General features: G+C 35.9%; 1 protein-coding gene across 11 annotated transcripts in view; it reads left to right on the forward strand.

The window, feature by feature from the left end:
• Positions 1 to 13,739, forward strand: part of RBMS3 (RNA binding motif single stranded interacting protein 3) — a 1,441,154-nt gene that overhangs the window by 898,332 nt on the left and 529,083 nt on the right. For 8 of the 11 annotated variants that reach the window (XM_031938176.1, XM_031938175.1, XM_031938179.1 and 5 more), the window contains one exon: positions 1,042 to 1,217. In XM_031938176.1, the coding sequence (XP_031794036.1) occupies positions 1,042 to 1,217 (176 nt within the window). The remainder of the gene's footprint in view (positions 1 to 1,041; positions 1,218 to 13,739) is intronic. The other 3 variants (XM_031938177.1, XM_031938185.1, XM_031938184.1) reach the window with 1 other exon arrangement.

Raw genomic sequence — 13,739 nt, forward strand, 5'->3', positions numbered from 1 at the left:
CTCTTCTTTAAATATATCTAAATAGATGCATCTTTATTAAATATCCTGAGAGGCAGCCATGTAAAAAGCTGGGCTTGGAAAATCTGGTTTGAAGTCAAACCTCAGACACAGACTAATTATCTGACCTTAGGCAAGTCACTTAACTGAGCAGTGCTCCAAGCAACTTCTATGATAATTATTTCCAGGGAAGCTGCCAAACACATCAGTAAAGGGAGCTCTATCAATGAATTCTCTAGACAAAAGAAATCAAGAATCTAATTAAAAACAAACAATAACTATGGAGCATCGTGGGATCATAGAGTCCTAGAGCTAGAGTTGGGAATGAACTCCAGAGGCCATTCAGTCAACTCTTCTTATTTTACAAATGAGGGAACTGAGGACCAGGGTAGGTAATCAACCTTTCCAAGATGGCTGCTCTAGTAGAAAGTTACAAATGGGATGTTGACACAGATGTTGGAGTACTGATCTAGTGTTCTTTCTGCTATGCAATGTCGCTCTGTATAGAGATGTCTCATGATCTTTGGGGTCAATCTTGCCATTTCCAATACAAAAAAACTTTTGTGATGGGGGTGGATTCAAAGGGGTTGATTATCCAAGATAGCAATGAAATGGGGTAGAAATTAGAGAGGGGGGAAATAGACAACCAAATTGAAGAAGCCAGCAGGAGAAAATGGAGACAAAGAAGATGGGGAAAAGAGAGATTCTAGAAGATGTTGAAGAGGATTGAGAGAACCATTGAAATATTAGCAGATGGATGACCTCAGACATTATGGGCTAAGTCCAATAAACACAATATTCCCAATCTGAGCCTTTCTGTTTTTCCAATCATGACATCATAGTTTTCCAGTTTTATTGCCAAAGGCAAGACAATGATATTTAAAAGGAATAAATGCTAAGTACTCAGCTTTGTATATGTGTGCATGAGTGTGTGTTTTTGTGTCCACGAATGCGTCTGCTGGTTGACCTACGTTGTATCTGATCTGATGAGTTGGGACCTGGTGATGGCCTTGTTTGTCCATTAATGACTCTTTTTGTTTGCAGCAGTCCTATGCACCAGCTCCCCACCCCATGGCTCCTCCCAGCCCCAGCACAAACAGCAGCAGCAACAACAGCAGCAGCAACAACAATAGCGGAGAACAGTTGAGTAAAACCAACTTGTACATTCGAGGCCTTCCACCCGGCACCACGGACCAGGACCTAATCAAGCTGTGTCAGCCGTAAGTGCCTTTAATAATACTTTGTAAGCTTTGATTTTGCCCCGCGTTATGAACAGTGGATAGTTCAATTTCCAGTAGGCTCCCATGTTTCTGGTGGCAGCTGTTTGGCAGTTCTTGTGGACCATGAGTTCACTAGCATGAGTGAATGATATAACAGCAGCAGGGAAAGCAAAGTTAGGACAAATGAAGGGACTTGGTGTCCAGAATAAGGGAAATGATTGATGGTCTTACTGATGTCTATTCAAGACAGACTACCTTTAGGACTGTGCTGAATTCTGAGTACAATGTTTACAATTTAGAGAAAGTATTGAGATGGCCAGCCCAGATGGTAAAGAGCCTCAAGGATCAATAGAGATGGCACAGTGGCTAGAGTGTGGAGTCAAGTGAAGAATATTCATTTTCTTGAGTTCAAATCTAGCTTCAAACACTTACTAGCAGTGTGATCCTGGGCAAGTCACTTAACTCTATTTCCCTATTTGCCTCAGTTTCCTCATCTGGGGAAGGAAATGGCAGACTACTCCAGCATCTTTGTCAAGAAAATTCCAAAAGAATTGAACATAACTGAAAAAAAATGATTGAACAATCACATATGATTATGTGATCTGGTATCTCCTGGAAGATCTATTAACTTCAGAGGACAGGAATAGAAACAAGAGGTAAAAGGCAAAAAGAGGGAAATTTGAGAATTATATAAGAGGATGAGGAAGGAAAAACCTCTCAGCAATTAGAAGACTCCCAATGTTGAATGGGCCACTTTATTAGACAGGATCCCTGGAGGTCTTCAAGTAAAAATTGGTGACATGTTAATGGGTTTATTGTGTATGTTCCATGTTTCAAGAGGCCTTGGAAATCTCTCTGAGAAATTGTTGAGCTTTTTCACTATAAAACACCTGGTCTTAAGACCATTCATCCTTTTAGTAGAATCATTCCCAAGGAAGATTATTTACTCTTTCATTTCACAACAACATGTACTAAGCTAACTAGGAAAAGGCAGTAATCAGATAGTCAAGTGTTAGTTTAATAATAAGCATTTATTTAAAAAAAAAAACAAGCATTTATTAAGTCTCTACTTACTATGTGCCAGTTGCTGTGCTAAGTTCTAGAGAACAAAAGAAAGGCACAAAGATAATACTTGCCCTCAATGAGTTTGAAATCTAATCAACTAATGTGGGTTAAGGTAGATCTCACCCAAAATGGAGCCCTTATAGGATTGATTTCAGGAGTGGAACCTGCTTGATGATGTTGGTCTGATTAGTTATACAAATATTTATTGTGGAGTCATTCCAATCATGTCTAAATCTCCATGACGTGGAGTCATGGGTTTTTTTTTGGCAAAGGAACTCTAGTGTTTTGCCATTTCCTTTTCCAACTCATTTTACAGATGAGGAAACTGAGGTTAACTGAGGAGTGAATGGCATGCCTAGGGTCAGCTAGTAAGCGGAAGCTGAATTAAACCTCAGGTCCTCCTGACTGCAGTGCCAGCACTCGATCCACTAAGCCAGATTGCTACGTGTATTTGTAATTTGTCTAGATCCAGTTTTTATCACCAAGCACTAAAAGATTGTTAAAAACAATGTGTTTCTTGCTGCCAAATATCTCATAGTAAGGCTGGTTTTAATAAAAGAGTGACATAAAAATGTCAGAAAATATAACTTCATCATAATAACTGGCATTTATATTATTATTTCTGGTTTTCAAAATTCTTTCCTTACAACAACCTTGAAAGGCAAGTTTTGAAAGCACCATTTCCCCGGTATTCCATATATGCCTTCAAGAGGAGTATCACAGAGTTAAGGAAATGGCTGAGCTAGAAATGAACATTGGCTTCCACTTCTAATGATTCTTTCCCTGCCATGCTTTTTATAGCATTTGTTTTAATCAACATATTCTTTTATATTATTGTAATGTAAAAGGCATATTGGCTCTCCAATTTGAGGATCTGAGTTCAAATTCTACCTTTTCTGCTTCCTGATTATGTGATGGTGAGGAACTAACTTAATATACCTATTTTTCTCATCTGTAATATTAAAGTTGGATTCTGAGATCTATTGAGTGCTGGATCTAAATCTATGATCAATCATGATAAAAGACTCCCCAAATAGAAAATCGCTTCATCAGTATAGATCTTACCTGTGACTTTTGAGCCCCAGAGAGGTTAGTTCTAATCATGGTCCATAAATCAGTAAGAGAATCGGCTGAGACTAGCAAAAGTCTGACTTTATCTTTTATTCGATAGTGTTGCTACTAAATCAGCTTTTTATATAACTCCATATCCTAACATATTTATAGTTTGGAAAATATTGATTTCAAAACTTTTAGATCATGTTAAACTTTGCCAACTTGAATATAGCTTACCTTGTTTTTGGCATCAGATCTCCTGCTAATATTTTAGCCAGTGAGATTGAAAATACTATTTCTGAAAAGAAATATAAGGTTTTCTAACCCTTTGTATTGAAATAAAAGATATTAAAATAAAAATGATTTGGTTTTAAATAACTTGTCCAAAGTCACAAAGCTGGTAATGGTAATAGATAGGATTAGAATTCAGTACCTCCAATCCAAGATGAGGACTTTCCCTATAAGGTTATACTGCTTCCCTTTACAACTCTTACCTAATAAAAGGTTTTTTGTCTTGCAGAGAATATTGGGTTTTTTTGTTTGTTTGTTTGATTTTGTTTGGTTTTGTGAAAATCATGTGAAATAGGTTGTCCTAGAATGTTTAGAATATTTTAAATCCAGAAATCACTTCTCATAGGATTCTCAATCAGAAGCAATATTGATTCATTTATTTGTCATTTATTTGGCATTCAACAATATTATTTTTGTAGATTTGGCAGGATGTTGCTCAATTGTTTTATTTCATTTTGGCAATTCCTTTAAAAAAAATAGAGGATATTTATGTTCTTAATTTTCTAACCTCTAAAGGATTGGAGGAGGAAAACCAGGCAGACAGTATTTATTTTTCTTTGTTCTGGATTTTTGAGAATGAGAGTAAATATCCAAACAGGAAGTGCGAGATAAACTAACTTGCAAATTCAGAATAATAGGATCTGTGGCCAAAGTGCAGAGCAGAGCAGTACTCTTCCCACTGATCAGAACTTAAAAAACTGTGAATTGTAAATCCATACACTGAACCAACCCTTTACTTATTTACATTTTTTCAGAATTAAAGCAGTAAGCTAAAACAAATGGCAGAATAAAGTTATAGGAAAATGGGGCCTCGGAAAAGAGCCAAAAAAAAGTTAGCTTATTTCAATATGAGTCTCCCTTTGAATTATTCAACTGCTGTAAGAGATCTTGTCATGCAAATGCAGAGCAAACATTCTTGCTTCCCAAGCATGTCTCTTAAAAAAAAAAAAAAAAAAAAAAAAGATTTATATTTATGTCAGGACCCTGTCTGATTCTTCATCCTGGAAAATTTCAGACCACTCACTGTTTTTCTTATTGCATAATTTTCTCCTTGATGAGAAAACTTGATGTACTGGCAAAAAAATTGGGATCACAAGGGACCTGAGTTCTAGAGCTATTTAATTCTCACCAAATTGCTTTAAGTCTTCAGGACTCAGTTTCATCATCTGTAAAATAAGTATAAGCTAGTTGGCTAAGAAAGTTATATCTGGCTTCAACATTCTACAGGTAGACTTTCACTTTTTCTATGAATACAATGACATATAACTGAAGCATTTGTAATCTTGCCTGGGAGCCATTCTGCCTCAATGATATGCTTTCTTAATGTTGTTGTTCAGTCATTTCAGCCATGTCTGACTCTTTGTGACCCCATTTGGAGTTTTCTTGGCAAAGAGATGGGAGAGGTTAGCCATTTTCTTCTCCAGCTCATTTTAAAGATGAGGAAACTGGGCAGCTAGATGGCACAGTGAATAGAGCACCAACCCTGAAGTCAGGAGGACCTGAATTCAAATCTGACCTCAGACACTTAACACTTCCTAGCTGTGTGACTGTGGGAAAGTCACTTAACCCCAATTGCCTCAGCAAAAAATAAACAAATAAATAAATAAAATAAAGATGAGGAAACTGAGGCAAATAAGAGTAAGTGACTTGTGACCTCTTAATAGCTACCCAGACCATGGCAGGAAGTAGCATTTTGTGCCAGTGTATGTTTTCTTCCAAGTGTTTGAAGACTACAATCATAAATCCTTTAAGTTTTTAATTAATGCTCATTTTAAAATGCATATCTGATCTCTTGTGAGTTCAAAGAGAGACTCTGGACCTGTTCATATAGTTCCAAGACTGGCTTAGTTCAGTTCAGAAAGGCTCATTGCCTGAAGATTTATTAACTCAGTGGAAACCTGTTTACTAATGTATAGCAGAATCATGATTTGTGATAATAGAAGGAAGGAGGCACGCCGATGCAATTGAAGAAGCAAGAATAAAACTCCAAATAATTATCTCTACTCATTTTCCCAGTCATCCCTCACTAAAAACAGCCTCTATTTATCCCTTTTAAATATCTGGCTCGATTGTCATCCATTTCCCATCTTTTTTTAATTTTTTGCTGTGAAATTACAAGTCCTTTCTGACTTCACTTTTTCTTATTTTATAGGAAATGTAATATTGGCTAATACCCATGGTAATAAGATAATAGAAAACACAGAAGTACAAAGAAGGCAGAGACATATTGAATTACCCTGCATTTAGTATACAGTGTTCATATTAATACTAATGAACAGTAAGAAAATTATATTAAAGAAGAAGAAATTAAATTATTTCTCAATGTATAATCCAAGAGCAAAAGGATGTCATCTGAATTTGTAGCATCCCTTTGCAATTCTTATTAAATAGTACCATTAACATTTATCACTAAAGATCTTGAGATAGAATTATAAGCAAGATAAAATTGAAAAAGAAAATAGAGAAAAAAATATCAGCCATGAAGAATGCTTAATCTCATAGGATCTCGGGGAAATGTCTTTAGATACTTAAATATACCATAGTTTGGCTAAATTAATTTATCAAAACTTTGTTGTTTTTTACAAGATATGGTACATTTCTACAGTCTTCATGTTTTAAGAATACAAAGTCTTATGATAAATGACTCCATCATCTGGAATTGTCATGAAATAAGAATATTTGTCCCTATTTGAACACGTGACAAATGTTGGTTGAAGAAAACTGTTCTATATGATGATCTCTGAAATCTTTTCTAGTTTTAAAATGTTCTCTATCATCTAAAGCAGAGGTAGAGGACTTTTTTCTTGCCATGGGCCATATTTATAACATCATTCACAGGCCATATAAATGTATTAAGTTGAAGAACTCAAATGGGAAGTTGTTTTCATCTACTGTTGTTGCAGGGCCAGACCAAATGATTTCATGAGCTGCATAAGCTGTGGGTTGGTTTTTCCCACTCCTTTGGAGGATGGAAAAGCCTCAGCTCAATCCTAGTGTAATGTGACTGCTAATATATTATCCATAGGATAATAGACATAAGATCATAACTGAAGCTAGAGCTGGCAGGGACCTCAGACCTTATTTATAGATAATTTTATAGATAAGGAAACTGAGGCTCAGAAAGGCAGATTCAGTGATATCTCAAAGATCCCCAAGAGAGTTTCAAAGTCAAAATTTAAAAACGTATCTTCTGATTCTAGAGCCCTCAATGATCTTCCCCCTTGCCATTACTGCCATTTTCATGGCTTTGCAAATAGGCAACTGATATGGGCCCATATCATTTTGGAAAAGGAGAGAACCAAAGGAAAAGGAAGAAAACTTGAACCATTCTAGAATAAATGTAATCAACAGAGGTCTTTTTATATTGACTTTTCAATAAGAAGCTATATTCACAGGAGATTTCTGAAAGATGTCAAATTAACAATTCAAAAATTATCAATTAAATGCCTATTATTTTCAAGATATCAGGAATGAAAAAACATGAACTAAATAGCCTCTGCACTGGGGGAGAACCATAAGTTCTCAGAGTAGAGGGATGAACCAAATCATATCAATAAGAAATACTGAATATAAATGTAAGAGTAATTCAATGGCATTGAATTTGGCATCCTAGGACCAAAGATTAATTCCAAGCTCTGCCACTTGATTCTTGTAAACATTAGGCAAGTGATTTAGCTAGCTTCTGGTCTTAGTTTCTTCATCTTTAAAATGAGAGGTGACTTTTGAAGTCCTTTGCTGTTTTAAGATCTATAATTTCAGAGCGGGCAGTTTGGGAATAAGGAAGAGCTTTTTATAGGAGGGAGTACCTGAGCTGAATCTTGAAAGAAATTAAGAATCATAAAAGGGGAGGAGGGGAGCTCAGGAGAAAGTTCAAGTCAGGTGAAGGGAAGAGAATATGTCTAAAGCCACAAAAGTTGGAAAAGGAGGGGTTTCTATTAGGAACAGTGATTTTAGTGAAAAAAACAACAACAATATGTTTTTCCCCCTTAGTTTTGGCAGATGCAGAAGGTAGGAGGAAACAAAGGGAGAGCAGAATGAATTTAATGTGAAGATGAATCAGTACAAGCTTTACAAGCCTAATATACCTTGTGGATTAATGACTTTTAGAAGCTCTTAGATTGTCCTGATCTGTTGGACTATACCTCCTCCTATAAAAGTTTTAAGTTTTATCTATTAGATGCTTCAAAAGACTTCCTTAGGGCAAAGAGAAAATGCTCTTTTAAAAAACAACTAAGTAGTTTCCATAATGAGCATAATTGGAAACAACAATGAAATTCCTATTTGAAATGCCCATGATACCTTTAAGAGAGGATCCCCAGTGTCTTACAAAGTTTAAGGAATACTCAAAAAAAAAAAACCCTTAAGAATCCCCCATCCACCACTTATACAAGTTATGTGGGCTTAGAAAAGACTGTGGTATAGTGAGCAGAGGGGCCAGCTTTAGGCTCGTTTCATTCACATCTCTAACATATACTTTATATCAAGGTCATCTCTCATCCCTATATCCATGAAGCCTTCCCATCTGTCTGTCTGTCTGTCCTTGTCTCCTCTTTCTTTGACTGCTTTTGTCTTGAGCTCTTTGTCTGGGAATCCATTTCTCTATTCCTGTTTTTCTCCCTCCATTCTTCAGATGTCTATATTTATTTGGATGGATAAATGGATATAGTATGTGTATGTATGTGTAGATGCATATACATGTATGCATATAATTATACATACACAAGTATACATATATGTATATATTTATATGCTTAATTATATCTTGGCATGAATTTTGTTATGAATTTAGAATTGATTCCACAATTACCTGAAGCTAAACACAGACAAATGAATAGGAGAGCCCCTACCTAAGTGCCCATATTTTTCCTTTAAGTCTTATTAAACAAAGGAGTAAGGGAAGGATCTCCCATGTTTCTATCTGTTCTATGCAAATGTCCTTCTTGCTCAATCTACTTCACTTTCTAGATGTCCCTTTAAAGCCACACTGAGCATGTCTCATTTGCTGGTATTTAACAGGAAGGGAGACAGACAGTCCTGCAATGCAATGAAAGGGAACCAAAGAGCTGATATTTGGGCTTGCTAGGGATACTCTGCCTGGGCTAATCTCCCAGACTTTCCCCAAGCCATTTGCACCAGCATTTTCATGCCAAGCACGGACTACTGGAGTCAGATTAGGTAGGGAGTCAACTGGTATACTCGGGATGCTCTTGTGCTGAGCCCATTATAAATAGAGTTGGACAGTTCTGATAAATGCCCCGACACAATCAAACCTTTTATCAATTTAAAAGGAACCTTGTCACAGTAATCTGTCAAATGGTTCATATACAACTAAAAGAAAACAAGTCATCATATACCCGGAGTCACAGAATAAACAAGAAATATGTGACTAGGAAATTGCTGTGCTCTTTCTTTGAGCTTCTTTCTAATATGAATGGAAGGAAGGAAAGAGAGAAAGAGGAAGAAAGAAAGAAAGAAAGAAAGAAAGAAAGAAAGAAAGAAAGAAAGAAAGAAAGAAAGAAAGAAAGAAAGAAAGAAAGAAAAAGAAAGAAAGAAAGAAAAGAAAAAAGAGGAAGAGAGAAAGGAAGAAAACAGAGGAAGAGAGAAAGGAAGAAGGATAAAAACAAAATAAATAAAGAGAAGGAAAGAAGGAAAAAATAAGGAAGGGAGGGATGTAGGAAGAAAAAGAGAGGAGGGAGGGAGGAAGAAAGAAAAAAGGAAGGAAGGAAGAAAAAAGAAACAAAGAAACAAAGAAAAGAAAGAAAAGTAAAGAAAGAATCATCCCACTACAAATAAACTTTCATTTATCCAGCAACTTGGTCAGATCTCCATTTTATATGGGAATAGATGAGATGGAAGAGAGAATCCCAGCTTTGATGATCAGAGTACCTGTATCATGGTTCCAGCAAGGAGAGTTTTAATTACTGAGGCACTCAAGAAGAGTGCCACATGTTCAATGTGTCCAAAACAAAACTCATCTTTCCCATTACAGTGTCCTATCTACTAGCCTTCCCCATTTATATTGAGGAGGCTTCCAAATTGTGAATTCCAGGGCTAGGAGGAGACTATAGGATGAGGAGAACAAAAAGTTCAGCCTGGAGAAAAATGAGACCAAACTGAGGAACTATGGGAACACTTGTGCTTTAGGAGATTACTTTAGTAATGGTGTGGAAGATCCACTGAAGATGGTAGAAACTGGAAGCAGAGAGGCCAGCTCAGAGGCTGTTGCTATAGGCTAGGCAAGTAGGGTTGGAATCTGGTAGAAAGGGACCAGATGTGAAATGTGTGGTGGTAGAATTAAGCATGAATCATAGTACTTGACAAATGTTTGGAAATGGAAATCCAGAGGTAATTTCATGTCAGAGCATTTCATAATAATGATGATGATAATTTATTGGTTTTTTTTTATTTAATAGCCTTTTATTTACAGGTTATATGTATGGGTAACTTTACAGCATCGACAATTGCCAAACCTCTTGTTCCAATTTTTCACCTTTTACTCCCCGACCCCCTCCCCCAGATGGCAGGATGACCAGTAGATGTTAAATATATTAAAATATAAATTAGATACACAATAAGTATTCATGACCAAACCGTTATTTTGCTGTACAAATAGAATCAGACTCTGAAATATTGTACAATTAGCTTGTGAAGGAAATAAAAAATGCAGGTGGGCAAAAGTATAGGGTTTGGGAATAATAATTTATTGTTACTATTATCTTCATTATTATCATTATCTATAATACTGATAATACAAGCTTGTTTGTGTTCCCATTGTTCAGATGAGTTGACTGAGGCTTCCATAATTCAGATGAGTTGATTGAGACAAAGGGAGATTAAATTACTCATGGGAAGTCACAACTAATAGGTGTGTAAATCATGATTTGAATCCCAAATCTTTCCTACTGTAGTGTTCCAACTACTATGCACACAGCCCTATCTGAAGTAATTCAGACTTCTATTATGTGAATCATTCTGTAGAGTATGAGATCCTTCTCAGAAATAACTGAGGACTCTGATTTTCCTTCATGTAAATCCCAACCTTGATATTCTAAAAGAATTTATACATATCAAGTTTATAAAAAAAAAAAAAAGACAAAAGAAAAGAAACAACAACAAAAGAAGAAAGTTGATGCTACTTTTAGAAGGTTTGTCAGCATATCAACTCGTTTGTGTCTTTCTTTTGGCTATTCATTTTTTTTAATTGAGATCTACAGTTGTATTAGTACGAGGAATTCCAGTATGGATACTGGGGTTTACAATTTCTCTTTAATTTAATAAATAGAATATTGGATTCAGAGACAGGAATATTAGAGGTCAAATTTGGTCTCAGACATTTGCTAGCTGTATGATCTTGGCCAAGTCATTTAACCTCTGTCTCCATCCTGTAAAATGGAATCAAAATAGCACCTTTTCCCTAGGGTTGTTGTAAAGAGAAAAGGAGACGATATTTGTAAAGATTTTTGCAAACCTTAAAGCATTATGTAAAAGAAGTGAGTGCAAGGGATAATATTGTAAAAAATTACCCTGGCATGGGTTCTGTCAATAAAAAGTTATTAAAAAAAAAGAAAATGGCAAAAAAAAGCATTATGTAGTTGTTAATTATTATTATTAGAGAAATCCCAAGACCCCTGAGAAGTTAAACAATGTACTTAAAAGTCATGTAGACACTGCAAATAAGAGACAGTATTTGAGGCCACCTCTTCCTGGCTCTCTATATACCATCCTCTGCTAATTCACCCTTGGGAAGTAGAAAGATTACAAAGGGTATTCCTTACCCAATGTGTCACCCTGCTTCTATATGCATGTAGTAAAGGTCTATCACACACTCTGAAAATTTAGTCTTGGCCCACCTGGGACTATAACATGCTTTCACGCTGTCTCAGATCTGTGATCTCATCATATGGTTCCATCCTCTCACCGGCTCCAACAACTCTTCTTCTTAAGTGACTCGTGTCTAATTTCTCTCATAAATTCTTCACCAGGAGTCTTTCTGGCATAGTGGGGCCTTCCTCTTGATTTGTTGAGCTTGGACATCAAATGTCCATTGCTTATCCTTTGGGTCTCGCTACTTTACCACCACCCCCCATTATCCATTCATACATCTCTCCAAGGTTATCCTTTACGCTGCTCAAAGACATATAAATTCAATATAAGACACAGTTTGAAAGCCTTTATATTTAGAGTGTCTGGGAATATCACGGTTCTTTTTAAAAATCAAATAGAATTCTGTAGGCGAAAGTGAAACCCAGAATGCCAGCTTTGATTCATTGAATTGGATAATGTAGTTTAAAAGTTCTCTGTTGTCTGAGGTAATTGGTGTGTGTTACCATTTTTATGGAGTGGTGACTAGATTTTTATTGATGAGTCAATAGCTTGGGAGTGATTTTTTTTTTTTTTAGGTTCAGTCATTTTTGCAAGCTAATTGTGTGCTTTATGGTGGCTATATTTTCATTTTGTGATTTTTCCCTCCTGTGTTATTCTAACAAACTATCTTTTTATTTTTCCTCCTTCTTTGCCACCTCTCCCTTTCTATGTTACATTATTATATTTGCTTTGACATTGGAGAGTAAGAGACATAGGTTATTGAAATGTTGATTAAAGAAATAGCAAATACTAACACAACAAATTTACCAAAGCTAGTTAATACCCGCTAATGAAAAAGGACATGTTTTGGAGTGAAATGGTCTGGGTATCAATCCTGCTTCTGCTACTTACTGCTGTGTGCATTCAACAATTCTCTGGGCCTCGTTTGCATCATTTTAAAGTTAAGAAATTGGATTAAGCGATTTCTAAGGTCCCTTTATACTTTTAAGACTGAGGGAACATGGAATTATGTCTGTAGTGCTGGACATCAAAGTAGGAAAACCAGGGTTCATGTCTTCCTGATAATTACTTGCTATGGGTTAGTAATCACTTCAGCTAAATCTCAGAGGCTTCATGCATAAAGTTAAAGAAGTAGGTGTCCTGCTGCAGTATTAAACTTTAAAACAAAGACTTTGAGGTTACTCAGTAGAAGGTATAATACCTACTAACAGCTCTATCAGGGTTCACATAACATAATTCATAAGCACTCTATTAACCATTATATGGCAATTAACATTAAAGTTAATTTAATTTAATAATTTAAATATTCAGAAGTGATTGAAACTCTAAAATAAATGTATTTTTACAAGTATATAATTGCAGCATGACCCAAAATCATTTTAATTTTTAATAAAAATCCAGTAGCCTAACCTTAGAGGTTTAAGACAGGAGAGGACCTTAGAGATCATATGCCCAACATTTCCTGTTTAAAGATGAAGAACAAGGATACAGAGGGAGGTTGACTTGTCTAAAATCATATAGGTGGCTTGAGCTGGGTCTTGAATCCCTGTCTCCTGACTCAGAAGGCAATATTCTTTTGACTTTACCACACTACTTTTGATGAATACTGTGAGGTTCTCTTTTGTATGATGAAGCTTGTTTAGAATTGTTATCTGGATGGTTTTCTTGTTTGAGCAAGAAATACTATGAACACAGCACCCAGCAAATAGTAGGCACTTAATAAATGTTGATTGAATGAATGGAAGAGCAAAATTGTGATATCAAAGAAAGAACACTGGACTGGGAAAAAGAGAGCTAGGTCTTATATATAATCTGCCTCTGTGGTGCGATCTTGAAAAAGTCACTGCCTTTTCCTGGATCTCAGTTTCATCATCTGTAAAATTAAAGCAATATCTTAGATGAGCTAGAAGATCACTTGCAGGTCTAACATTCTAACTCACTGTCTTTCTTGTACATAGAAGGCTCTGAGTAAGCAATGCTATTTTTTTCATTGAATTAAATCATCTTTCTTCCTTATTATTCATGAAATCTTTATGCCTCTCTAACCAAGATAGATTTTCTACTGCAGATTTCAGGGATGCTACTTTATTCAAGCAGGGTGTTGGATAAAGTTCTGGACCTAGCGTCAGAAGACTTGAGTTCAGATTTGGCCTCAGCACTTAGTATCTGCATGAGTCTGGGAAAGTCATTTAACCTTTGTTTGCCTTAATCCACTGAAGAAGGAAATGGCAAACCTCCCTAGTATCTTGTCAAGCAAACCACATGAACAGTGCTCTTAATGAAGTCAAA

The sequence above is a fragment of the Sarcophilus harrisii genome, chromosome 5 (assembly GCF_902635505.1).
Source record: "Sarcophilus harrisii chromosome 5, mSarHar1.11, whole genome shotgun sequence".
In the NCBI taxonomy this organism is placed as follows: domain Eukaryota; kingdom Metazoa; phylum Chordata; class Mammalia; order Dasyuromorphia; family Dasyuridae; genus Sarcophilus; species Sarcophilus harrisii.